General features: G+C 50.6%; 1 protein-coding gene across 7 annotated transcripts in view; it reads right to left on the reverse strand.

Moving 5' to 3' along the window:
• TNK2 (tyrosine kinase non receptor 2) overlaps window positions 1–27,609 on the reverse strand; it is a 164,829-nt gene that overhangs the window by 22,963 nt on the left and 114,257 nt on the right. For 3 of the 7 annotated variants that reach the window (XM_086944602.1, XM_086944600.1, XM_086944601.1), the window contains exons 10-12: window positions 17,836–18,030; window positions 12,509–12,600; window positions 11,440–11,559 (exon numbers count right to left, since the gene is read on the reverse strand). In XM_086944602.1, the coding sequence (XP_086800728.1) occupies window positions 11,440–11,559; window positions 12,509–12,600; window positions 17,836–18,030 (407 nt within the window). The remainder of the gene's footprint in view (window positions 1–11,439; window positions 11,560–12,508; window positions 12,601–17,835; window positions 18,031–27,609) is intronic. The other 4 variants (XM_086944603.1, XM_086944604.1, XM_086944606.1 and 1 more) reach the window with 2 other exon arrangements.

Below are 27,609 nucleotides of genomic sequence, written 5' to 3' on the forward strand. Positions count from 1 at the left end.
CCTGCACAGTCTAAACCGTGGGACCACGACCAAGTTTTGGCCCAAGGATCTCAAGGAGCGCGAGGGCACGTAAGGCACCAAAAGATTCTTAAGAATCTGGGGGGAGGCCAACTTGAGGATCTTGAAGGAAAGGCACAGGGTCTTGAAGTAGATTCTCTGTGCCATAGGCAGCCAGTGTAGAGAACGGATGGTACTCACTTGATTCACAGAATGTCTTATTTGGAGTGGTTAGAATACTAAGCGACTTTGGTGACTGCATTTAGAGCACGTTTTTATAGGTACATGGAGAATGCATGTAACTGTTACACTGCTCACAGAATTCAGGTTTGATTCTAAAGAGTTGCTTTTTTAATTACTTCTTCATTTTGAACAACAAGAGTTAAGAATATAAAATGCATGTTGTTTCATTTCTTTGCAGAGAGACAATATTTATGTTTGCAAGCATATTTTCATATGCACAAAAGCACTGCATGCAACTGTAATGTACAAATAATTTTAACAGGAAAACATTTCTCCATTTGATATTAATACTTTTGCCGTGAGACTTCTGATGTAACAAACAATGTTTTTTTTGTACAGATCTCATTGTTTGATACAAACGCTTTCATCACTTACTTCAGGACTGTACTTAATTAGCACCTTCACATTACTTGTTTGTGCTACACAAACTTTCAAGCTGAATTCTTGACTTTACAAATAATTCTTTGTGCTATCGCGTACTTCTCTTTGTGGCGCGTTTTAGAACATTAAATACAGCGCGGGAGATAGCAATAGGTAAATAACTTAATTAAAACCTCCTCTGGTTTCTAATGTAATATACCGTGCATCTTAATGAAAATGCTTTCGCTATTTCATCTCTTGAAGGTGCTTTTTTTGGAAACATTTCAATTATGTTTCTCTATATAAAGACCATTTCATCGTTTGAAACGGGGCATGGAACTGTGTTATGTAAAACAATCCAAAACAGAAACATTTACATTTTGCTCTTACACATTTTAAACATAACTGCCAGCTTATTTATTTATTTTATGCACCCATTGTATCTCAATCCATTCGCCAGCAAACTTCCAACAGAAAAAATAACTATTGTATGCATTTAACACATGCAGTGTGTCAGTTGAAATTGTACGCCTTTATTTCGATGTAGAACTAATCTTTCTTTTCTTATGCGTTAATATATTTGTGGTCGTCTCCTTTCACCTACATTAAAATCACTCCATGACCAAATTAGTAATTACTACGACAGGCTCGGCAATTACAGACAAAGCATGAACTTTTCAAAGACAAAACCCGCATTTGAGTCGCGGCGTCACTGTAACATATGGTGAACTTGTGCACTTCAAAATGTTTATAACTCATTCACTGTCAAACTTCAGAAACTATCAACACAAATGACAAGATCTCTTCACAGGAAAGAGGCAGCCAGCCTTTAACACAATCTCAACAATGCTCGCTTTCGGCACCTTCACTTTGAGGTTCAATGCAGATGGTTTAGATACCGACAGTCTGTGCCAAGTACAATGCAAGCATTGTTGAGAATTGTGTTAAAGGATGGAGGCGTCTTTTCTGCGAAAAGAGTTTTATCACTTGTGTCTACAGTTTCATACATCTTGACTGTGAACGGGCCATAAACAGTGTGAACTGCCCAAGATCACCATATCTTAACGTGACGCCGCGACTCAAATGCAGGTTTTGTACTTTGAAATGTTCGTGCTATGTGTGGGATTAGCTAGTCTGGCAGATTAAATACTCATGTGGCCACTGAGTGCATTTAATATAGGTGAAAGACAGCCAAAAATGTTTAAACGTGTAAAGAGAGAGAGATTAGTTCTACATAGAAATATAAAAAGCGTACAATTTCAACTGAGACAGTGCATGTGTTAAATGCGTACAATATTTTTTTCCATCAGAAGTCTGCTGGTGAATGCAATGAGACGCAGTAAACGTATAAAATCAACAAATCAGCTGGTAGTTATGTGTAAAATGGGTACGACAAAAGATAAACATTTCTGTTTATAACTGTTTGCACTACATATTTCAATGCACTCTATTTTAACATGTGAACTGCTGCTTTCAAAAAATGAAATGGCCTTTAAACAAAGAACCGTAATTGATATGTAACAAAAAAAGAGAGTCATAAAGAGATAAAACAACAAAAGCATTTTTTATTAAGATACAAAGTACGTTACACCCAAAACGTAAGGAGGATTAAGTAAGCTACCTATTGCAGTCTCCGGCGCGGGTTTGCGGTTCTAAACCATGCCACAAATTTAGGTACTAGATGGCACAAAGAATTATTTGTTATTTATAAATTCAGGAATTCAGCTTAAAAGGTTGTGTAGAACATACAAGTACTGTGATGCTGTTTATTAATTACAGTCCTGAACTTCCTGATGAAAGCGTCTGTATCAAATAATGAGGTCTATGAAAGAAAACATTGTTTTTTCCGTCTGAAGTCTCACAGTTAATACGAAATAGCGAACTGTTTTCTTCATATGATTTGTGCATCACAGCTCAATATATACTTTTGTGCATGTGAAAACGTGCTTGCAAACAAACATTGTAGGTCTGCAAAGAAACAAAACGACACGTATATTATGTTCTTAAATCGTGGTGTCCAAAATTAATGAGTAATTAAAAAAGCAACTGTTAAGAATCAAACCTGAACTCTGGGAGCAATCTAACAGTTACATGCGTTCTCTTTGTAACTACAGCAAACATTGGTAAAGCCAACAGGTTTCACCTATGCAAAATCTATTGGCTTTGTCAATGTTTTTTTTTCTTATTTACATGTTACACAGCAGTTGAGCTGCTGTGTAACATGGCTTAAAATAAACAATAGAAGTGCGATATGACGCAGCAAGCTTTGTTGTTGGAAATGGCCCTTTTTGCAGGGCTATCCCCAAACCTTTTGCATCTTCCTCCTGTTGTTTCCTGACCTGTTTTTGTTAGTTTTAGGACTCTGGGGACTTTGCCACTGCTGATCAGTGTTAAAGTGCATATGCTCTCCCTGTAAATTGTTGTTATGGATTAGTGATTCCATGATTGCCATATTTGCTTTACTAGTCAGACCCTAGTACAGTGCACCATGTGTGCCAGGGCCTGTAGATCAAATGCTGCTAGTGGGCTGCAGCACTGGATTGTGCCACCCACACAAGCAACCTGTAAATGTAACTCTGGCTGCCATTGCAGAGTCTGTGTGCAGTCTGGTACTGCATTGTCGACTTGGCAAGTGTACCCACTTGCCAGGCCATAACCTTCCCTTTTCTTACATGTCAGTCACCCCAAAGGTAGGCGCAAGGTTCCCCTTGTGGGCAGGGTGCAGTGGATGTGAAAGGTAGGACATGCCCTGGTGTGTGTGCCATGTCCTGATAGTAAATTACTGCCAATTTCGTTTTTCACTATTGCAAGGCTGCCTGTTCCCATAGGACAGAATGGGGGAGATTGTTTATAACATCTTATAAACATAACTGGCCCTGGAAACAAGGTAGAAAAATAGAATTTAGTATAGTATGCCTGAACTCAGAATCTAAAGATGCATCTTTTAGTGAAGGTGATTTTAAATTCTGTGTTTGAAAATACCACTTTTAGAAAGTAGGTACTTTCTTGCTCAGCCATCCAGTAGGCCTCTGCTGGGTTTATGGATTGACTTGTCTGGGTTTTGGATGACAGGCACTGGGGAGGAGCAGTGGCTCCAGAGAGTCTAGATGCGTCAGGGAAGGGGTGAGTAGACCTGTGCTGCATTTAGAGGAGGGGGAGGAGATTTCCTTTCACCTGAATGGGCCTGGTCTGCCTCTGAGAAAGCTCTCTCCACCTCCTGCCAGGAAGAGGCACCAAAGAGGGCAGAACTGGTTCTGGCTGGGCAAAGACACTCTCTGCCGGAAAGGGCAAAGGATTTTGGGCTACAAAAATTGGGGCCCAAACCTCTGAACTTTAGAACTCGCTGGAATCAAGGTACCTGCCAAGAAGAAAAGCTTGAAGAGCTGCCAGGAGGAGTACTGCCCCTTTGCTGTTTTGTTGCTTTGTTGGTTTGGCCTGCTGTTGCTGTTGCTGTTGCTGCTTCTGCCTTGGGCAGTGAAAGGACTGGACTGAACTTTCTTTACTTGTGCTGAGTATCTCCATGGGCCTGAAATCAAGCTGGTCTCCTGTTCTGAAGTTTCAGGGACTGCAAAGACTTCATCAACCTCTGGGTACCGCTTCTGGAACTGCTGTTTCAGTTGCCACAGAAAAGGGAACCGCAACCGACTCAGTCACTGACTCAGTTTCTGGCTCTGTGTCCTGACAGCACCATACACCGCACCGTCCGCATCTCGCACCGCAACCCTGGTCTCACTGGCGAGGACCACGACCAATGCCACCGCCACCGAGCTGCTGCTCGCACCGTGACCTGTGGGCACAACAGTACGCACCGCCTCGCTTCACTTTGCCATCCTGGTCTCACCGACGCTGTTGCTGACTCGACACCTGTGACCGAGTCGTGGTTGGGGGCACTGCTCGTAAAGTTTCACAAAGCACCGCCTCGTCGCACACAGCTGTCTGGGCCGACCGACGCCAGCTCCTACAACCCAGCTCTGTTTCCTGCACTGCAACCTGCCAGCACCGCATCGAGCACAGTCTCACCCAGCACAGTAAGCCTTGGTCTCACCGACGCCATCCAGATAGTCATCGAGCCACTGCCTACACCGCATCGAGAGGACACCGCGCCCTGCACCGCTTCCATTTTGCAACACAGCGGCGGTTGCCACGACAGGGTCACACCCCCTTGTAAGCCGCAATGAGAAAGGTACTGTCACCGAGTCGGTTCGCGCTTTTGCTGGTCCGTATCGACGCGGTCGGCTGGAACTGTTAGACTCTGTTGTTTTCAGCATCGCGGTAGCACTGGACGGAGCTATCAACTCGTACGAACTGTGTTTTTAAGGTATTTCTGCAGTTTAGAAGGCATCTTGCTAAGTAAATATTTCTCAAGTACTGTATTGTGGATTTTTTATCGTTTTTGGTCTTGTCTTAAATATATACAAATATTAGATATTTTTCTAAACTGGTGTGGTGTTCTTTCGTAGTGCTTACACTGTATTACTGTTGGTTATATGCAAATGCTTTAAACACTGCCGCTAAGATAAGCCTGACTGCGCGTGCCAAGCTACCAAGGGGGTGAGCAGGGGTCATTTTTGTAGTGAAACTCCCTTATCCTGACTAGGAAGAAGGGTCCCTATTTGGACAAAGGTTCCTACCTCTGCCAACTAGAGACCCCCATTTATAACAATTGTCAGTGTCATAGCTCTCATTTTTTTTACTTTAAGCCATGCTGCACCACAGCTCAACTGCTCTGCAATATGTATAAAACATTGACAGAGACAATAGAATTAGCATAGGCGAAAACTACTGGCTATGCAAGTGCTTGTTTTACTCTTAGTAAAAGATCCAGTCAACCTCACAATCTTTACAATCATTAGGTAAAGCTGCTATACATTCCAAAAAGTGTACCCTTTATTGTGGTGACTTCACTTGTTCTTGTGCAGCAGGAAAAAAGCGAAACACTACCTAACCAACTGTTCCCACACTCCTCTGATTAAGTCCAAGAAAAAGGTAAATACTTTATTTTTTAAAGCGCTTCATTACCAGTCTTAGATGTTCCTTCCTTTACTTTATCTTGAGTTTAACTGATCTAGTGCCAAGAAGCTACAGAGATCACTTTAAAAGCACCTCTACCATAACATAAACAAAAACATATGGCAAGGCTCTCACAGCTACTCACAAACTGAATCACTCACAAATGCACTGCGAGACACTCTAAAAGATTTTTTTTAAACATTCTGTGATCTATTCTCAAACAAAACCACTCTGATTCAGCCACTAACAGCACAGTGTAAGCTGCTCAAAAACAACACCATTCTGTGAAGCACTCAAAAACAAAAGGAACCACTGCAAAATGTTAGAAGAGTTAAAGAAAAAAAGATTCTGAGCAGAGGCTGAGAGACCCAGGCCACTGTGAACAGAGGGTGCATCTCTTCTTAAAAGGGGGGAGTGCAGCCAGCAGATGAGGTTTCGGGCACAGATGGACCTCGAGGGGAGGGGAGGGAGATGCTGTGAGTGCATGGACCCGCCTTGGGGGGAAGAGTGCATGGTTCTGTCTTCAGGACAGGAAATGACGAAGAATGCCTGGATATGTCTACGCAGAAGGGCTGTAAATGCGTGGACCTTTACCTACCCAGGGAAGCTGCAGTGAATGTATGAACTGGTCTCCAGGAAAGTGCTGGGAAAGAAGGGATCGTTCTATAGGGAAGGGCATTAAACACACGGTCCTGTCTCTAGTGATGGTCAATTCATGCACAGACCGGTCTCAAAAGGCCAATATATGGAAGGCCCGTTCCTGGAGAAGGACATTCAATAAATGCACGGTCCCGTCTCCGGTGAAGTGGGACTCTGAATGCAAGGACCTGTCTTTGGGGGAGGGTATTAAATGCACGGTCCTGTCTCCGGGGAAGGGGTGCGAGTGCACAGACCTGCCTGTCAGACGGGACTCTGAATGCATGGACCTGCCTTGGGGGGAGGGCATTAAATGCAGGGTCCTGTCTCCGGGGAAGGGGTGCGAGTGCACAGACCTGCCTGTCAGACGGGACTCTGAATGCATGGACCTGCCTTTGGGGGAGGGCATTAAATGCAGGGTCCTGTCTCCGGGGAAGGGGCGCAAGTGCACAAACCTGCCTTTGGACGGGGCTCTGACTGCCTGGACCTGTCTTTGGGGGAGGGCATTAAATGCACGGTCCAGTCTCTGGGGAAGGGGCGCGAGTGCACAGACCTGCCTGTCAGACGGGACTCTGAATGCATGGACCAGCCTTGGGGGGAGGGCATTAAATGCACGGGGTCCAGTCTCTGGGGAAGGGGCGCGAGTGCACAGACCTGCCTGTCAGACGGGACTCTGAATGCATGAACCTGTCTTTGGGGGAGGGCATTAAATGCACGGTCCTGTCTCCGGGGAAGGGGAGCGAGTGCACAGACCTGCCTTGGGATAGGACTCTGAATGCATGGACCAGCCTTTGGGGGAGGGCATTAAATGCATGGTCCTGTCTCCGGGGAAGGGGAGCGAGTGCACAAACCTGCCTTGGGATAGGACTCTGAATGCATGGACCAGCCTTTGGGGGAGGGCATTAAATGCACGGTCCTGTCTCCGGGGAAGGGGTGCGAGTGCACAGACCTGCCTTGGGATAGGACTCTGAATGCATGGACCAGCCTTTGGGGGAGGGCATTAAATGCACGGGGTCCTGTCTCCGGGGAAGGGGAGCGAGTGCACAAACCTGCCTTGGGATAGGACTCTGAATGCATGGACCAGCCTTTGGGGGAGGGCATTAAATGCACGGGGTCCTGTCTCCGGGGAAGGGGAGCGAGTGCACAAACCTGCCTTGGGATAGGACTCTGAATGCATGGACCAGCCTTTGGGGGAGGGCATTAAATGCACGGGGTCCTGTCTCCGGGGAAGGGGAGCGAGTGCACAAACCTGCCTTGGGATAGGACTCTGAATGCATGGACCAGCCTTTGGGGGAGGGCATTAAATGCACGGTCCTGTCTCCGGGGAAGGGGTGCGAGTGCACAGACCTGCCTGTCAGACGGGACTCTGAATGCATGGACCAGCCTTGGGGGGAGGGCATTAAATGCACGGTCCAGTCTCTGGGGAAGGGGCGCGAGTGCACAGACCTGCCTGTCAGACGGGACTCTGAATGCATGAACCTGTCTTTGGGGGAGGGCATTAAATGCACGGGGTCCTGTCTCCGGGGAAGGGGTGCGAGTGCACAGATCTGCCTTGGGATAGGACTCTGAATGCATGGACCAGCCTTTGGGGGAGGGCATTAAATGCACGGTCCTGTCTCCGGGGAAGGGGTGCGAGTGCACAGACCTGCCTTGGGATAGGACTCTGAATGCATGGACCAGCCTTTGGGGGAGGGCATTAAATGCACGGTCCTGTCTCCGGGGAAGGGGTGCGAGTGCACAGACCTGCCTTGGGATAGGACTCTGAATGCCTGGACCTGTCTTTGGGGGAGGGTATTAAATGCAGGGTCCTGTCTCCGGGGAAGGGGCGCAAGTGCACAAACCTGCCTTGGGACGGGGCTCTGACTGCCTGGACCTGTCTTTGGGGGAGGGCATTAAATGCACGGTCCAGTCTCTGGGGAAGGGGCGCGAGTGCACAGACCTGCCTGTCAGACGGGACTCTGAATGCATGGACCTGTCTTTGGGGGAGGGCATTAAATGCACGGTCCTGTCTCCGGGGAAGGGGCGCGAGTGCACAAACCTGCCTTGGGATAGGACTCTGAATGCATGGACCAGCCTTTGGGGGAGGGCATTAAATGCACGGGGTCCTGTCTCCGGGGAAGGGGAGCGAGTGCACAAACCTGCCTTGGGACAGGACTCTGAATGCATGGACCAGCCTTTGGGGGAGGGCATTAAATGCACGGGGTCCTGTCTCCGGGGAAGGGGAGCGAGTGCACAAACCTGCCTTGGGATAGGACTCTGAATGCATGGACCAGCCTTTGGGGGAGGGCATTAAATGCACGGTCCTGTCTCCGGGGAAGGGGCGCGAGTGCACAAACCTGCCTTGGGATAGGACTCTGAATGCATGGACCAGCCTTTGGGGGAGGGCATTAAATGCACGGGGTCCTGTCTCCGGGGAAGGGGAGCGAGTGCACAAACCTGCCTTGGGACAGGACTCTGAATGCATGGACCAGCCTTTGGGGGAGGGCATTAAATGCACGGGGTCCTGTCTCCGGGGAAGGGGAGCGAGTGCACAAACCTGCCTTGGGACAGGACTCTGAATGCATGGACCAGCCTTTGGGGGAGGGCATTAAATGCACGGGGTCCTGTCTCCGGGGAAGGGGAGCGAGTGCACAAACCTGCCTTGGGATAGGACTCTGAATGCATGGACCAGCCTTTGGGGGAGGGCATTAAATGCACGGTCCTGCCTCCGGGGAAGGGGAGCGAGTGCACAAACCTGCCTTGGGATAGGACTCTGAATGCATGGACCAGCCTTTGGGGGAGGGCATTAAATGCACGGTCCTGTCTCCGGGGAAGGGGTGCGAGTGCACAGACGTGCCTTGGGATAGGACTCTGAATGCATGGACCAGCCTTTGGGGGAGGGCATTAAATGCACGGTCCTGTCTCCGGGGAAGGGGTGCGAGTGCACAGACCTGCCTTGGGATAGAACTCTGAATGCATGGACCAGCCTTTGGGAGAGGGCATTAAATGCACGGTCCTGTCTCCGGGGAAGGGGTGCGAGTGCACAGACTTGCCTTGGGATAGGACTCTGAATGCATGGATCAGCCTTTGGGGGAGGGCATTAAATGCACAGGGTCCTGTCTCCGGGGAAGGGGTGCGAGTGCACAGACCTGCCTTGGGATAGGACTCTGAATGCATGGACAAGCCTTTGGGGGAGGGCATTAAATGCGCGGTCCTGTCTCCGGGGAAGGGGTGCGAGTGCACAGACCTGCCTTGGGATAGGACTCTGAATGCATGGACCAGCCTTTGGGGGAGGGCATTAAATGCACGGGGTCCTGTCTCCGGGGAAGGGGAGCGAGTGCACAAACCTGCCTTGGGATAGGACTCTGAATGCATGGACCAGCCTTTGGGGGAGGGCATTAAATGCACGGGGTCCTGTCTCCGGGGAAGGGGTGCGAGTGCACAGACCTGCCTTGGGATAGGACTCTGAATGCATGGACCAGCCTTTGGGGGAGGGCATTAAATGCACGGTCCTGTCTCCGGGGAAGGGGTGCGAGTGCACAGACCTGCCTTGGGATAGGACTCTGAATGCATGGACCAGCCTTTGGGGGAGGGCATTAAATGCACGGTCCTGTCTCCGGGGAAGGGGTGCGAGTGCACAGACCTGCCTTGGGATAGGACTCTGAATGCATGGACCAGCCTTTGGGGGAGAGCATTAAATGCATGGTCCTGTCTCCGGGGAAGGGGTGCGAGTGCACAGACCTGCCTTGGGATAGGACTCTGAATGCCTGGACCTGTCTTTGGGTGAGGGCATTAAATGCACGGTCCTGTCTTTGGGGAAGGGGTGCGAGTGCACAGACCTGCCTGTCAGACGGGACTCTGAATGCATGGACCAGCCTTGGGGGGAGGGCATTAAATGCACGGGGTCCTGTCTCCGGGGAAGGGGTGCAAGTGCACAGACCTGCCTGTCAGACGGGACTCTGAATGCATGGACCTGTCTTTGGGGAGGGCATTAAATGCACGGTCCTGTCTCCGGGGAAGGGGCGCGAGTGCACAGACCTGCCTTGGGACGGGACTCTGAATGCGTGGCCCAGTCCCTGGGGGAGGGCATTAAATCATGTTCCGGTCTCAAATGAAAGGCAAATGAATGCATGTACGTCTCAAAAGAAGGTCAGCGGATACAAGACCTGTTATTCAGGAGGACCGTGAAGGCATGGACCTGCCCCTGGGGGGAGGCATTAAATGCACGGGGTCCTGTCTCCGGGGAAGGGGTGCGAGTGCACAGACCTGCCTGTCAGAGGGAACTCTGAATGCATGGACCTTTCTTTGGGGGAGGGCATTAAATGCACGGGGTCCTGTCTCCGGGGAAGGGGAGCAAGTGCACAAACTTGCCTGTCAGAGGGAACTCTGAATGCATGGACCAGTCTTTGGGGGAGGGCATTAAATGCTCGGGGTCCTGTCTCCAGGGAAGGGGAGCAAGTGCACAAACCTGCCTGTCAGAGGGAACTCTGAATGCATGGACCTGTCTTTGGGGAGGGGATTAAATGCACAGGGTCCTGTCTCCGGGGAAGGGGAGCAAGTGCACAAACCTGCCTGTCAGAGGGAACTCTGAATGCATGGACCAGCCTTGGGGGAGGGCATTAAATGCACGGGGTCCTGTCTCCGGGGAAGGGGAGCAAGTGCACAAACCTGCCTGTCAGAGGGAACTCTGAATGCATGGACCTGCCTTTGGGGAGGGGATTAAATGCACAGGGTCCTGTCTCCGGGGAAGGGGAGCGAGTGCACAGACCTGCCTGTCAGACGGGACTCTGAATGCATGGACCAGCCTTGGGGGAGGGCATTAAATGCACGCTCCTGTCTCCGGGGAAGGGGAGCGAATGCAAAGACCTGCCTTGGGATGGGACTCTGAATGCGTGGCCCAGTCCCTGGGGGAGGGCATTAAATGGACAGGTCTGCCTCTGTTGAGGGGTGTGAATGCATGGACCTGCCCCTGGGGGAGGCATTAAATGGACAGGTCTGCCTCTGTTGATGGGTGTGAATGCATGGGAAGGGCGGTGCTCCAGGCATGGAGGCAGGAATCTGAAAGGTCACAATTCTCCAGTGTAAGGTCATGGAGGCTCCACTGCCGCTTGTACCAATCTGAGCCCATGATCAGAGGTCATGCAGGGCAATGCAGCAAGCACCACTGCATCACTCAAAAGGGAGCATGCAGGCATGCCGTGGCACGCCAGGTACCTTGAAAGAGGGGTGCTAAATGCGAACAGAGAGCGCAGGAGCAGGGCACACGCCGCACGGAGCGTCTGAACTTACTCTGAACCAGGATGGCCGGCTGCGGTGGCCGTGGCGGTGGCTCGCCTGAGGAAGGAAACAGGAAGCTCAAAAAAGGGCGTAGAAAGAAACAGGATGGGGGAAAGGAAGCAAGAATTAGTATGCAAGAAACAATGCAAGCAAGCAAAGAGAAAGTCACAGGCCAACAGAAATGAAAGAGATAGGAGGCCAAGTGAAGAGTGCATGGCCATCCTTTGGCTAGGCAGCCTGATCTGTGATGGGACTCTCTAGCCAGAGATCCCTGGTCTGCCTGACTTCACGCGTAAGGTCCAGTTCTGTAGGCCACTCTGTAGATTTGCTATCAGTGAATTTTAGGGGGAGGGACTTGATGATAGCTGCAGCAGGATTGACAGAAGCTGTGGAGAGGTCTAATACAATACAATGCATTCCTAAAGCCCATAGGTACCTAGAAGGAGGCGTCCCGGCACTAGCGGAAAGGATAAACCACCAACCTTAAGAGAAGACAGTATTAGGGAATGTTCACACAAGAATCAAAGAGTAAAGTTTTTAGACTTTTTGCTAAAAAATAGTTTCAGTAGGGCTGCTTCTCATAACAAGAGGAAGCGCATTCCGCAACCCAGTGGCCAGAAAGGCAAAGGATCTACCTTCCAAACTGGCCTGCTGTATGCGATGAGGTTTAAAAGGTATAAGATAGTTAATGCAATGCTTTGACAACAGGGCAGCAGAGGCTTCTTTTAAGAAGGGACCATGAAACAGAGGGCCAGGGCCACCATTTAGGATTTTAAGTAAGGAGGGGTAGGACTGTGCTGGTGCCCTGGAACCCGTGTGACAGTACAGGAGAGCTATACAACTCCTGGCAGATGCCAAGGTGACAGACTGGGCACCTGTGTTCAGAAGAGTCCTGCCATACTGATCCTGGCACTGCCGTGCTGGTGCCCTGGACACCTGTAGTCCAACATCGACAGCCATATTGCTCCTGTCGAGCGCTGGCACTGCCAGACAGTAAGTTACTTACGTTTAGCCCTTCCTTGCAGCTGCGTCGGTCTCGCCAAGCTCAAGTCTACTCCCAGAACATCAGGTGGGTCCATGGGATTTCCCAGGTACAGCCTGAGGAGAAAGGGAAGGGCAGAGACAGGTTATATGAGGAACAAGGAAGGATGAACATGGCCCCTTGAGCAGGGTAGAAAGCAGGTGTTCGGCGGAGCTTGTACCCCCACCCCGCCATTACACCGCACAGCAGGGATAGACAGAGGTTCAATCGGAACAGGAAGGATAAAAGCGCTGTGTTAGTCAAGGGAGAAGCGCGTGCTGTTAGATTTTGCCATAAGCCTCCGACACGAAGAGACAGAGTTTGAACTGCAAAGTATAAGTGCACACCGCTGCTTACGACCGACGGCCAAGTTCAACACAAGCGCAAACATCAAATCAATGCAAGCAAAGTCCCTGATAAAGTCAGTAAAAGGGAATTAGGGGCAGCAGAGGAGGGAAAGTGCTGAGAAGCATGGGCTGACCCAACAACAGAGAGATAGAGAGGCCTTGATGGCTTTGAGTCCTATTCAAACTGAAGTGTGTTTCTTCTGCACACCGGTTGTTCTTCTGTTTTGATGCTGTGTCCTGTCGGTGCACCTGCATGACGTCAGTGTTCTACCTCTAGACTCTCGGGGTCTCAGCGGAAAACTTCAGGAGCCACTCAGTCCCACTTGTTGTTGTTCTTCTGTTTTGTGTTGGTGCACCTGCGTGATGTCACAACGTTCTACATCTAGACTCTCAGGTGAGATCTTCAGAAGCCGTCCAGGGAAAGAGTGCCAACATCACGTGTCTGGCGGGGCACCACCCTATGGACCCATCTCCTATCTAGTGTACCCAACTAATTTTCAATAAATAATACCAGGTGTACCTGCCGCCTTCCAGCAATCTGTATCGAAGCCTATTGTTACAACAGGCCCTAAGCGTGGAAATTTAAAGTGCTGGCTCTGTCACCTTCCAGGCTGCCATGCTGTGATCCCCGTCACCTTCTTCAGTGGCTTGAGGGCACAATGTGGGGTACAGCAGAGCCATGTCTCATGCCATCAAGCCATTCTTTATGTGGACATAGGAGGCGCCTGGATCAAGCTGGCTCTGTGAAAAGCAGGTAGGAACCATGGGGAGGCAAGTAGGACAAGAAAGTGGGGAGCAGTGTGAGGCAGGAGGGAAAACCAGCCGAGATGGAGAAATAGAATGAGGCTGGGTCCTGTTGGAAGTCAGGCGAGATTAGCAATGAGCCACTGGAAGGAAAAGGTAGCAGCGAGGTGCGCAAATGGCGAAAGAAGAAGCTGAAAGACAAGCATGGGCCAGAGAGATGCTAGGAGGCAGGGAGAGGGCACATCAGGCAGCTGGGTGGAGGCAGAAGATGCTGGGAGAGAGGAGGAATAAGAAGGTGAATGCGAGGAGGGAAGAGTAGGTGGAGGAGAGAGAAGCGAAGTAGTTGGGAAGGAGTTAATGCTGGGGGTAGTTGAAGCAAAAAGGGACTAAGCAGGTGGGTGCAGCGGGGGGAAGGAGGTGGTAGATACAGGGACTCAGGAGAGGGAGGACCTGGTCACAGTAGGGGGGCAGGGGGAAGAGCAGGCAGATACAAGGAGGAGGGAGATGAGAAGGAAAGGGGAAAGCAGATGAGGAGGGTGGGTGTGAAGGAGAAGCTGGCAGACGAGAGCAGGTACGAAGGAAAAGATGCTGTGTGTGTGGAGGTGTGAGGCACAGCAGGTGAATGTGGAGGCGGGAGAGGGAAAAATATGTATATGATGATCGCAGGCAGAAGGTACAGGCGGTAGATGCAAAGAGGCAGTAGAGAGAAGCAGGCAGAAGTTGGATAAAAGAAAGAGGAGGCGGCAGAGATGGGGGAAGGAGAGAGGAGCGGATAGATGCAGGGAACTAGAGGGAAGGGGAGGTGGTAGAATCAGGCACATGTGGGGGAGCAGTGCAGAAGCAGCTAGATGCAGGAAAGGATGAGGGACAAGCAGGTAGATGAAGGGAGAAGCAGGTAGATCTGAGGCAAAAGGAGAAGCAGGAAAAAATGCAGGACAGGCAAAGACAGAGAGGCAGACAGAGGTGAAATAAGTAGATGCGAGAAGGTAAGAGGTAGGAAGAGGCAGCAGGAAAATGAAGGATGATTTAGGAAGGCATTGTGGGGGATAGGAGTCAGGAAGAATGAAAGTACTGCAAGCAGGCAGTGAAATGAAGGCCCAAATGTAAGGAGGCAGGAGGGTGGAAAAGATTGTAGAGGCAAAAGAGTGAAGTAAATAGATGCGAGGGGACAGTACGAGGGGAGAGAAGTGAGAATGAAGAGGTAGACAGATGGGGGAGGGTGCACTCCTAGCCACACAACTGAAATTACAGATGATCAGGCTAAAACCTGTCCTTTACTTTATCTACCCACATTGAGAGTGGAAAGCAAGCCTTGGGAGGTAGACTCCGAAGCCACAAATCTGATTGAGATGTGTTTAGTACTATAACTAACCCATCTCCCATAACTAGTTAGGGTCAGCCAAACACCATGCAAACCCGAGGGGGTCTGGCTACTGCAGGGAGAAATGAGAAAATAAATGATGGGACAAATGAAGAGAAGGAGTGGAAAATAAATCACAAGTCAGAAAAGGAAAGAGGGGAGACAAAGAAAAAAAGTGGATAGAAAAAAAGGAGTTTGAGAGTAATATGGAGAAAGAAAGGAGCTCAAGAGGCCTGGACAATCATAGGAAAGAAAAGGAATAATAAGAGAAAAGGGAGCTAACAAGAAGTGAAGCGAGAGAACCACATGGAAGTGGATAAAGAGGAATCAACTAACGGAGGTCGAAGAGTAGGGTGGTGGTAAAAAATGAAGGGAAGAGGAGAGCAACTAAGAGAAGAGAATACGGGAAAGAGGGAGAGTAGATAAATAGAGACAGCAGCAGAGAGGCAAGGAGAAGTAGAAAACAAAAGGTAAAGAGTAAAGTGGGATGGTGAAGCGAGAGAGTGAGAAAGATATTCAAAAGAGCAAAGGAGCATGCTCCTGGCAGCGGTGCTTGGCATCCTTTATAGATTCACATTCTTGCTTCACTGTGCCACTTTGACGTTGGATCTGAGTTGGTCCTTTTACATTTAAAAAGTGTGGGGTGAAGTCAGCCGAAGCGCCTGTGGACAGACTTCAAGGACGCTGACAGGCAATCAAGAACCCTCTTGGCTTCTCTGAGTTTTTGATTTCTTCTTGGGACGCCGAACTTTCATCTTACAAAGTTCCCCTCCATCTTGGGAAAGATGGACGGGATGTTTGCAACATGTGGAAGGTACAAAGCAGGTTATATAATGTTACCGGTAAGTTACATTCTACAGTGGCATAGCCCTGCCATGGAGTCATATGCTCTGCATAGACTCGTAAGATGAACGCGGAGGGGGGAGAGGGAACGCCCAACATGTTGGCGTTTGCACAAGTGCAGGTGGCCATCTTAGGCAGAGCACGTATAAAAAGCCAGACATCTAACTTTTGCTAGTCAACAGAGTTTATGATTTAGATGGATGCACTTGTCAAAAGGTGTTCCAGAGGTCAGCCAGAGCTTCAACCCTCCCTGATTTCAGGGACCACTCATGAGTTACAGCACCTGGAGTTTCTTGAGCCCTGACATACGATCAGTTGAGTGCACAGTTTGGGTGGAGCTCACTAAAGCTGTTGTGTCGCAAACAGCTGCCCGTCGTGAAAGGTCATTCACACCACCGCAGTGGTGGAAGAGTTCTGACCTTGCTTAGCAATTACCCATTGAATGGACAGTGAAGTGTCCAACTTAAACTCTGTAGTGCACTTTTGTGAAAAGAATATGAGGCTTTAAGAAAGTCACCTTTGTGGTGCTGTGTTAAGAGCAAGCTTTGGAAAATACACATCTTCGAGGCATTGCGCTGATAAAAAAACAAGAATCTCTGGAACTGGAACCATCATCTGTGCTGGAATGTGCTTTGTCTTCTTACTGAACAAATCGGATGGGCAAAGAATGAGAAGGTGCGTAACACATAAAAGTAAATTTAGAGGTTGGTTTGCCCCAGCAGCTCAGGGTATTGTTGTAAATGCTAAGACGTGTTACTCTGACCTCCACCTCAAACCTCATTAAAAGGAAGATATTCGAAGGTTTGTCATCTTTATTTAAACCTCTTGGTAGGAAGCTTCCAGGCCTGGTGTCTGCGGAGGACAAAGGCACATCCAAGAACTTGGCTGGTTTTGCAATTATCACTATAAAGAGGTATTTTCAGCAGTGAGAAGGGACCAGAAGGAGTCAGAAACTCTTCTCCTTACATTCTGATGGTTCAAACAGAGGCCCCCTTTGGAACTCTCAGCAGGCAACAAGTACCAGTCTCACTGGTCAACTTCATCCTCTGGAAGGAAAGGTTCTGCAAAGTCAAGGACTGCGAATCAGCGCCAAAAGAAACACCCAAAACAGGCACAGGCTTCCAAGCACAGGAACCCTTTTCACTGAACTTAATATCAGATCACCATCCAGAGGTCTCCCGTGTTGCATCAGTGACCCCTGAAGATGAAACTCTGCAGCAGTGGCACAGGTTCGGTGGTAGGTTTATGAATGGCCGCTCAGCGGCACCCTACTACCAGAATATCAAGTTTTTAATATCACTGAACGGAAATATTGTGGTCAATGTACTATCAGGTCAACTGGAGGCGTCCTGTCGCCTGCAATAATATCCCCAAGAAAGTGTTAGTTAAGGGCTAGAATCAGGTTTATGGTTAGGGGTGAGATTATGGTTCAGGGCCGGGGTTACGTTTAGGGTTAAAGGTCAGGAGCTACTTTCAGGACTGGAGTTAGGCATGCAGTTATATTTTTTTGTATGTTGCATGCATTTTATCATTATATTATCTACACTTTGTGGTGTGTGTGTATGCACAAAAAAATGTAGACATACCATATAAATGTAGTTGATAAAATACATAGAACAAAGTTGAAAAGTGAAATTTTTAGGTGGTATTTTTCCCACAATACACGTGTGGCATGATATTGTGGTAGTCAATGTTGTGTTATACAACCGGGCCTGCATGCCCGGTCGGGGTCAAAATCCACGTGCAAAGACGAAGACAAAAAACTGCGTTTAAATGTCTACAGGTGGCAGGATAATGCAAAACAGAGGTATCTATAAAGATGCCAAGGAACACAGATAGAGAACGCAATACTGGAAAGAGGAGGAAAGAAAAGGAGAACACATTCTGCAGCGAGAAAGGCAGTATTGCAGAATGCAAGGAAGAATGGAGGGGAAGGAGAAACCTAATATAAGTGCAAACATGATAAAATGCAAACTCAAAGGCGAAAAGAAAGCTAAAGAATGAAGTTTGACGCTTACTCATCAATCTTATCTGGAAAGCCCCAGCAGCGCTCAGGGTTGGTGTCTCCATGGCCTGTGTGGATGAAGCTGTTTTTAAGGGGCCGGCTGATGTCGTGGGCCGACAGCCCCGCCACGGAGGTCACCGTGTTCCTGGGGAACGGGCCCACCTTAAGTGTCCGCTTATTCTGACCCCTCCACCAATAAATCTCAGCCCTGAGAAATAAAAGAGGGCCTGATTATTTGAAAGCAGAGAAAATACAAATTAAAAATGAGAAACTGGCCAAGCAGGAGGGGTGGATTTGGCTTCATCTGACCAGGAGGGTGAAGGGGCGGTGGTAAGGTCCACACAGAGGCGGAATCCAGTGAAAGACCTCCACATTTTTTATTTATTAATACATTCCCCCATCCAACCCACCAACGTCTATCCAAAGTTAAGTAACTTAAAATTTAATGCATGTAACACAGCATCCCCTGGAGCTTCTAGGCGCTCTATAATAGCACAACCGCGGATATAAATAGGGCACGCATCCAACAATACTGGGAAGAAGCAGTCGTGTGACCAGCACACAAACCTGCAATGCCCTCACTAACACTCTCACCAGCAAAGTGGGGGCAAACTTTGATTATCACCTGCTAATTTTTGGACCATTTGGAAACTTTGCATTAGCTATAAAGTTTGGAAAACGTCTCCGACCGTAGCTTGAAGGCGAACTTTTTTTGCAAAAGCAATATTAAGCTCAAAAATGTTCCATCAAAATCCTTTTCTGCAAGATGCTTTCACTAAAAGTGAATTTTACTGAGGTACTTGTTGTGCTAAGCCTAATCTTGTGGGATTGTTTTTGTGCCTTTTTTTAGGCCTTGGCTGGAAAGAGACATGCTGTTTTCAATTCATTGGGCTTCCACCCGCCCATAGGCTTACCATTTGTTTGCTCCATCGTCACTCTCGTATCAGCCATCCCCGTTGGTCAATAGCATGAATGAGTCATACCTCTTCCTGCGTTTGGCCCGCGCCCAGAGTATGGACCAAGTACTTGTGTCCATCCATCTCACCCATTTTAGGAGTGACTTTTTTCTTTGTCTTTGAGGACTCCACACAGCGCTCGTGTTTCCACTTGCTGCGTCTCCTCCCATTGCCCCAACCCTGTTGCTTCTTTTCCTTCGCTCATCGACTTTATTATTCACCTCCCCACCTGCCATCATGCGGTTTCTGTTCCGTTGTGTAACTAGTTTATGGTGTTTTATTAGTAAAAAACAACCTGAAATAGGAACAAACATTCCGAAAGTACCAAATCTTTTAAAATGACGTTTCACAAGGAATGTTGTTTATCAAGCCAGGCGCCACCCACATGACCTTTTTTTAAATGTCTCTTTCGTTTCACTTTCACTTTCCCAGTTCACCCACTGTGCACCTCTCATTTAAACATAGTTGCCATCTTCTGGAAAATGAGCGTCAATGGAGCACCCTACAGCCCAAGTGGATAAAAACAGGTGTACTGTTGAGGGCTGGGCACACGCCCGGGGATTGGGCTAGGCCAGTGCTTCCCAAACTGTGCGCCGCGGCGCCCCGGTGCGCCGTGATGAGAAGCCCGGGGCGCCGCGCCGCCACGCACCATGTGGGAAATAGGTAGCAGCAGGCTATTAATCACTAAGGGGCCAGACCCGTAGGTTGTGACCTGCCCTCGGTACAGTAGTTGTAAAGAGGAAACCGAGGGCCTTTGGGTAGCTAGGAATGTGCAGGGCCGTCAAACATTCCTGTCTCGGAAATAAAGCACAACAGATTTTTTTAAGTGAATAAATAATGCTCATGTCCTAACGGCGGAAAAATGTTTTGAGGGCAGGGGATCGGTTTGTACAAGTCTTTGTTTTGGGAACGCGCCATGTCCGTTACACAAACAGCACTCAAGACATCCAGTTACTAAACTAAATATTTCTGTAATTCATGCAAATAAGGAATGCTTCCAAAGGACTTTTGGACGCATTCCTGATTTGCATGAATTACAGAAACTCCGATTTATAACAGTCACTTTGCTTTTATCAGAAATCTAGATTATCATGGAATCGGGCTGCCATTACTGGAGTAACAGGTCCATATGTGGCTGCTATTAACAGGCTGCCATTGTAATGGTAATTCACTAGTTGCTAACGCAGTCTGTCACTAAACAAAACATGCAAAATGCCTGTATAGGCCCTATGCAACGGAAGCTCAATTAGTCGATGTCAAGAGATGTTTAAAAACTTGTGGTTTCTAAATGGCATGTGTAGCTGTAAAATTGCCAACTGCTGGCATCCAGTAATATCACAACTCTGCCAGGAATTATAGCGAGTCACATGGGGTTCGACTTTTAAAGCAGTTTGGTGGGACAGCCCATAAATGACATGGGCTTAAAATAAAAATATGGAAGACACATGTTTTACCTGGATTCTCATACACCGGAGATGGTTACATGTCGGAAATTAGTGAAATTATTCCGCACAGCAACGCCCATGGAGCCTATGGTGATTGGGCACATTTAATCATATTTGGCTTGAATCTTGTATCGTTTTTCACTTAACAAGTTTATTTTGTTTTTTTTTAAAACTGTTTTTATTGAAAATGAGACAGGGCAAATAACAGTCATATGGCACAGACATTGAGTAGCACAGGGTACAATGGTCATTGGCAACATTATACTCATCAGCAAAAATAGTGGTATGAAACTCATTCCTATTGGTACTTCCCCTGAGTCCCGCCCCACTTAACAAGTTTTTATTAAACAACTGTTATCTTTTTATTTTGTTACAAATATGATTATAATACCTTCATTGCATCCCAATTAATTTAAGGAGGGCAACAGGAAGTACTCCCGAACTCAGGCTTACATCCCGCGCACCGGTAAAAAAATGGTGGGGAGCCACGGCCAACTGCCAATTAGGTCAAGGGAGCCACAGGCCAAAAAAGTTTGGGAACCACTGGGCTAGGCCAAGGTGCAGCTGTGGGGGCTGGGCTCCGGCCCCTGCTGTCGGACGCTTTGATTCAGTTTCTTCAAGAGCAGCTCCTTCCTTGTGTGTTCTTGCCCAAATATTTTATTTCATCAAAACTTTTTTCTTCATTATTGTACACAAAAGTGCTTTGAAATATGAGAGTTCAGAATGCAGCGCAGGCTGGGTCACTGCGCTTCTTTGCACGGCTTTCAGCCATGCTGCTATTAAACATGGCTAAAAAACATTGGCAACGCCATTAGCTCTTGGATTGTGACGACCTATTGGCTTTGCCAATGCTTGTTTATACTTTGAAAGCTATGCTAAGATTGGGAAGTATGAGAAGTCAAACTTTACTAAGACAGGATGGGGAGGGAAACACTTCACACACCTGTTCCCTACATGTGCAATTTCTTGACACATGGGCCACACAAATGCTAGCCAACCACGCTCTGCGCGGTGGATATTATGTTAGGCCTTTCAGAGTAGAGTCACAAAATCTCTATTTTAACCCGTGTGCTGCTTCGAACATTCCGCGCCGGAGCGGAGCGTTCTATTGAACAGGCGTGGCCGCGTCGGCCAACGGACGTGCGCAGCACTATGGAGGTAGTGCTCGCGATGGCCGTCAGAAGCAGCGAACGGATTAATATCGACCATGAACATCGGATTGCACTACCTTGTCAAGGTAAGTAGATGCGAGTTAGAATAGTAAATCTACAGCTCTATACACACTCACTGTTAGACGGACCGGGAGGGTCGGCCGAGTATAAGGGGAGAGGTCTCCAGGGAGAGCCGTCTCCAGCGATCGTACAGACAAGTAACTTCCCCCCCACAGACGGACACCACACAAGGATAAGGTTAAACGATACTTTATCAGCAATTCTTCGAGTACGGTCAAATGATACAAGGAGGTCTGGACTCAGGGGTCCCCTCGGTTCGGGTCTCTGGTGGGGAAAAGGGGTAGCGGGACAGTCTTATTACCACTTGGGTGGATGGATAGCTCTCAATCCTCGAGCTCGGCGTTCTAGATGATCGGGCCGCGGCGGAGCCAGCAGGTCCCGAGATGGTTGAAGGTAGCGACGGTCCGCGGCGGAGCCAGCAGGTCCCGATGAAGATGGAGGTACAAACGGTCCGCGGCCACGCCAGCAGGTCCCGACGATGATGAAGGTTTACGGAGGTTGCGGCAGCGCCAGCAGGCAGGACGATAGTTCACAAGGTAGGGCTACGGCAGCGCCAGTAGTCCGTCAAGGATGAGTTCTTCTCTGCGTCTCTCGACTCCAGGATACAACTGCCTTCCTGCTCTGGAGCTGCCTCAGTTATAGGGCTGTTGCCCTTTGATGTCCGGACCCTCGCACTTGGAGGTCGGGGGGTCCAGGATGAGGGAGTCCAGACACCCAGCAGGGGGGTGGAGCCAGCGCCCGGGGAGGCTGGGGGCGAGCGGTACCTGGCGGGGGAGAGCCATCGACACCTCTTTCTCCCATTGACCTGCCAAGTAGTCCGCTCACCTCCTGGGTGGATGTTGGTGCCGGGATGTCTGAGGCCTGGCCAGGCCCAGGGTTAGGGTCGATCGGAGGCCACGCGGCCTCGTGGTGCAGTGTCCAAGATGGCGCCCAGGTCGGGCGCGCGGCCCAGTAGTGGATCGGGCCCAAGAGGTCGAGATGTTCAGAGGCAGGGGTCCCGGAGGGGACGGAAAACGTGAAGTGGTGGTGTGTAACACTTGAGGGACCGGGCTCGGGCCTGGTCGGGCAGAGGGGGAGCGGGTCCTTCATGTGGCCTGTCCAACATGCGTCCCCCCCAGCTGAAGGCGGGGAGAGTCACCCATCCTCTTGGGGACTCTCCTCGTCGAGGCGGAAAAAGCGTGACAGGCCATCCGCGTTGGCGTGGTCTTGCCCAGGTCGATGTTCCACAGTGAAGTCCATCCCCTGTAGGGAGATGGACCAACGTAGTAGTTTTGGGTTCTCCCCCCGCATCTGCATCAGCCACTGCAGGGGTCGATGATCGGTCTGTACCCGAAAGTGTGTGCCAAAGAGATAGGGCCGGAGCTTTTTGAGGGCCCATACCACGGCGAAGGCCTCCCTCTCGATGGTGCTCCAGCGTTGTTCTCGAGGCAGGAGTCGCCTGCTGATGAAGGCCACTGGCTGATCAAGGCCTTCGGGGTTCAATTGAGACAGGACCGCCCCAATGCCGTGGTCAGAGGCATCCGTCTGGACGACGAATTCCCGGCTGTAGTCGGGGGCCTGGAGCACAGGGGCGGAGCACATGGCGGCCTTCAGTTGTTCGAAGGCTGTTTGACAATCTGGGGTCCAGTTGACCTTCTTTGGTTGATTTTTGGACGTGAGTTCTGTGAGGGGCCCCACTATGCTACCATAGTCCTTCACGAACCGTCGGTAATAGCCCGTGAGTCCCAGAAAGGCGCGTACCTCGGTCTGGGTGATGGGGGGCTGCCAGGACTGGATGGCGGCGATCTTGAGCTGCAGAGGGGCCACCAGGCCGCTTCCCACCTGGTGTCCGAGGTAGGTCACGGACCCCTGACCAATCTGGCATTTGCTGGCCTTGATCGTGAGGCCAGCTCGCTGAAGGGCCTTTAGCACCTCTCGGAGGTGGTGGAGGTGGTCGGACCAGTGGTGGCTGTATACAGCGATGTCGTCTAGGTAGGCGGCACTGAATCCTTCGAGTCCGGCCAAGACCTGATTAACGAGTCGCTGAAACGTTGCTGGGGCATTCTTCATGCCGAAGGGCATGACCTTGAAATGATAATGGCCGTCAGGAGTGGAAAACGCAGATCGTTCTTGGGCCCGGGGTGTGAGGCCGATCTGCCAGTAGCCCGCCATCAGGTCGAAAATGCTAAGGTAGCGGGCAGCTCCCATGCGGTCGATTAGTTCATCTGCCCGGGGGATGGGATGTGCGTCTGTTCTGGTGACTGCATTCAAGCCCCGGTAGTCGACGCAGAACCGGAGTTCCGGTGTGGTGCCGGGGGTGGCTGCTTTGGGGACCAGTACTACTGGGCTGGCCCAGGTGCTGTCTGAGGGCTCAATGACCCCGAGCGTGAGCATCTTGGTTACTTCTTCCTGGATGCAGGCCCGTACCCGATCTGGTACGCGGTAGGCCCGGTGGCGGATAGGGGGGCTGTCCCCCGTGTCCACGTCATGCACACTCCAGGAGGTGACACCTGGGGTGAGGGAGAACAGGCTGGCGAACTGCAACAGAAGGTCTCGGCATTCTTGGCGTTGTTCCGGGGTGAGGGCCTCCGAGAGTCGGACCCCGTCCACGGAGCCGTCTTTCTCCCGAGTCCGTAAGAGGTCAGGGAGGGGTTCGGAGTCTTCTTCGGCTCCATTGTCTGTGGCCATCAGGAGACTGAGTTCTGAACGCACGAAATGGGGTTTCAGTCTATTAGCGTGGAGGACCTGGAGGGGGTTCCGTGAGGTTTCCAGGTCGATGAGATAGGTGACAGGGCCCTTGCGCTCGACTACTTTGAAGGGCCCCGTCCACTTGTCTTGCAGGGCGCATGGTTCGGTGGGGGACATCACCCATACTTGTTGGCCGGGTTCAAATTCGATGGAGGAGGCATTTTGGTCATACCACTTTTTCATGTCCTCTTGACTGGCCTCCAAGTTTGCTTTTGCCAGCTCTCTGAACCGTCGGGTCTGGTTGCGGAGGGTTAGGAGGTATTTGAAGACATCTGGAGGGTTCTTTAGAGGGGGCATTTCCCAGCCTTCCTTGACTAGGCTGAGCGGCCCCCGTACGGGGTGTCCATACAACAGTTCAAACGGGCTGAAGCCGAGGGACTTCTGGGGGACCTCTCGATATGCAAAGAGGAGGCACGGCAGTAGCACATCCCACTGGCGACGGAGGGGCTCTTCCAACCCCCCAATCATCCCTTTGAGCGTGCGGTTGAACCGCTCAACGAGTCCGTTTCCTTGAGGGTGATAGGGGGTCGTGAATCGGTAGGTGACCCCACACTGTTGCCAGAGGGACTTCATATATTTTGAAATAAAGTTCGTGCCTCTGTCGCTGACGACTTCTCGGGGGAAGCCCACACGGGAGAAGATCCCCATCAGGGCCCGGCCGACTACCGGGGCTGTCACAGTTCGCAGGGGAACAGCCTCGGGGTAGCGGGTGGCGTGGTCCACCAGTACCAGGATGAACCGATGTCCTTGTGCTGTACGGGGGTCCAGGGGCCCCACAATGTCTATCCCGACCCTCTCGAACGGGGTGGTAACCACTGGAAATGGTTGCAGGGGGGCTTTTAGTTTGCGGCCGCTCTTCCCACTGGCTTGGCACGTGGGGCAAGATCGGCAATGCTGGAGTACATCATTCCTCATTTTAGGCCAGAAGAAGTGGGTCACTAGGCGGCTGTAAGTTTTATCCTGACCCAGGTGTCCAGCCAGGGGGACATCGTGGGCCAGATTTAGCAAGAAGTCTCTAAAACGGAGGGGCACCACTAGCACTCGACTGGCCCCCAACTCCGCGATCCTTTGTTCACTGTATAGCAGCTCATTGTCCCAATAGACCCAATGTGTTCCGGAGGTATCCCCTGCGCTCTGGGCGAGGGCTTGTTGGCGGAGTCCCTCGAGGGAGGGACAGGTCTTCTGCTCTTGGCGAAACTGCTCCTGTGTGGGCCCCCCCTCTTGATGCCACTGGTCGAGGCCAGAGAGGTCCGGAGGTTGAGCTGGTTCTGGGGGGACGGCACGGTCGGCGTCTTCGACTGGAGCGACCGGGGGAGGAGGCGCCGGCCATTCAGGTTCCTCGGGTCGGGGATTGGCACGGGCGGCCATGAACCGGGTGGTGACGCACGCCCAGTCCGGGATGCCTAACATCCCCAGGTGTTCTCTTCGTTCTACGGCTGCCCACGGAGAGCTTTCAAGGTCATTCCCCAGGAGGCAGTCTACGGGGGCATCATCTCGGACCGTCACCTTCAACATGCCGGAGACTCCTCCCCATTCGAAAGGGACGCAGGCCATCCGACACAGACTTTCCGAGTTATCGGCTGAACGGACAGGGCAGAGAATATTTGGTAGGAACTGTTCTGGGGTCACCAGGTGACAGCGGGCGGCTGTTACACTGGCCCCGGTGTCACGGAGGGCTTCGGCCCGGCGTCCATTGATGCTCACCCATTGGCTGTACTTCCGGGTGTTAGCGGGTAGGGGGACCCGCGGGACCATGTCTTTCCCCCCTAAGCAGGCTAGAGCCATGGCGGCTGGCTCCCATTCTTGATGTTCTTGCTCATATTCTTCTTGTTCCTCGGAGATCTGTTCTTCCCCCAGGGCAGCGGCAGCCACCTGGCGGGGTCTCGGGCTCTGGTTCTGTGGGCAATTTGGGTCGTTTGCGTAGTGGCCGACTCGCTGGCGTCGGTGACACGTGACATTGGCCCTATATCCCGGTCGTGCCGGGGTGCTGCCCCGGTTGGCCGGGGGAGTGGTGCTGGCAGCGGGGGCGGCCGGAGTGCTGTCTCTTCCTCTTCCTTGGCCCCCTCCTCCTCCTCCTCGGGGACGGTGCTGACCGTGGTGGTTTCGGTTCTGTTCATAGGACCCATTTCGGCCCACTCTGGTGATTTCCCACCGGTCAGCTTCGGCTGCGAGCTGCCGTGGATCAGTCAATTTGCTATCGAGGAGGTGCTGCCGGAGCTCGATGAAGCAATTGTTTGACAGATGCTCCCACACCATTAGATTGAAGAGCTGTTCGTACGTTGCGACATTGCTTCCTTTGATCCAACCCTCGAAGGCTCTGCTGAAATAGTTAACGTACTCCACCCAAGTTGTACCCGGGATGCGGGTGCAGTCTCTGAACCTCTGGCGGTACATCTCGGGTGTGAGCCCATAGCGGGTGAGGAGGGCCGCTTTCATGTGGTCATAGGAGGTCATCAGATGGTCCGGGAGCTGTAGCAGGGCATCGCGGCCCTCATTGAGGAATCTCCCCCATAGACCGGCTCCCCAGTCGCTTTGATCGATCCGGTGGGAGGTCATAGCTATTTCGTAGGCCTTGAACCATTGTTGGATGTCGTCCTCTCGGAAGTATTCTCGAACGACATCCTTGGGGATGTGTACCTTCTTATCTGTTGCTCCCGGGGTGCGGGGTTGCTCGGTCGCCCCTGATTCCTTGTTCTGCTTGCGTAAGTCTATCTCAGCTAATTTGCGCTCATGTTCATATGCCAGTCTTTTTTCCTCGAGCTCTCTTTGTCTCTGTTTTTCCTCTCTTTCTTCTCGGAGCCTCAGATGTTCTAAGTTCAGTTTCTGTTCGGCCAACTTGAGTTCACCATCCATTTTGAGCCGGGCCATTTCTAGTTCATGTAGTCTTGTTCTTTCTCGTTCCTGGATCTCGTCTTGCGAGAGACCCGTTCTTCGCTCCTCGGGAGCCGCGGTGTCTTTTTCTACTGCTGCGATATTTTGGTCCGGGGGTCTGACGGCCCCGGTTTCTGCCCAGGACTCCAGGGCCTGTTTGAAATCATCTTTGGTACTTAGACCGGTGGTAGCGATACCTAGTTCGATGCAAAATTGTTTTAATTCACGATGGCTGTATTCTTCCAATTTCTCCATCTGAAATTTCTCGGTGGATCCGCTTTCTTTGGTAGTCATCGTGATTTCGTCGTGGGGTGAGCTACTCTCTGTACGATTATGCGGTGATTCGGATTGCGCCGCTGGCCACCAATGTTAGACGGACCGGGAGGGTCGGCCGAGTATAAGGGGAGAGGTCTCCAGGGAGAGCCGTCTCCAGCGATCGTACAGACAAGTAACTTCCCCCCCACAGACGGACACCACACAAGGATAAGGTTAAACGATACTTTATCAGCAATTCTTCGAGTACGGTCAAATGATACAAGGAGGTCTGGACTCAGGG

Source organism: Lissotriton vulgaris, chromosome 11 (genome assembly GCF_964263255.1).
Source record: "Lissotriton vulgaris chromosome 11, aLisVul1.2, whole genome shotgun sequence".
Taxonomy (NCBI): domain Eukaryota; kingdom Metazoa; phylum Chordata; class Amphibia; order Caudata; family Salamandridae; genus Lissotriton; species Lissotriton vulgaris.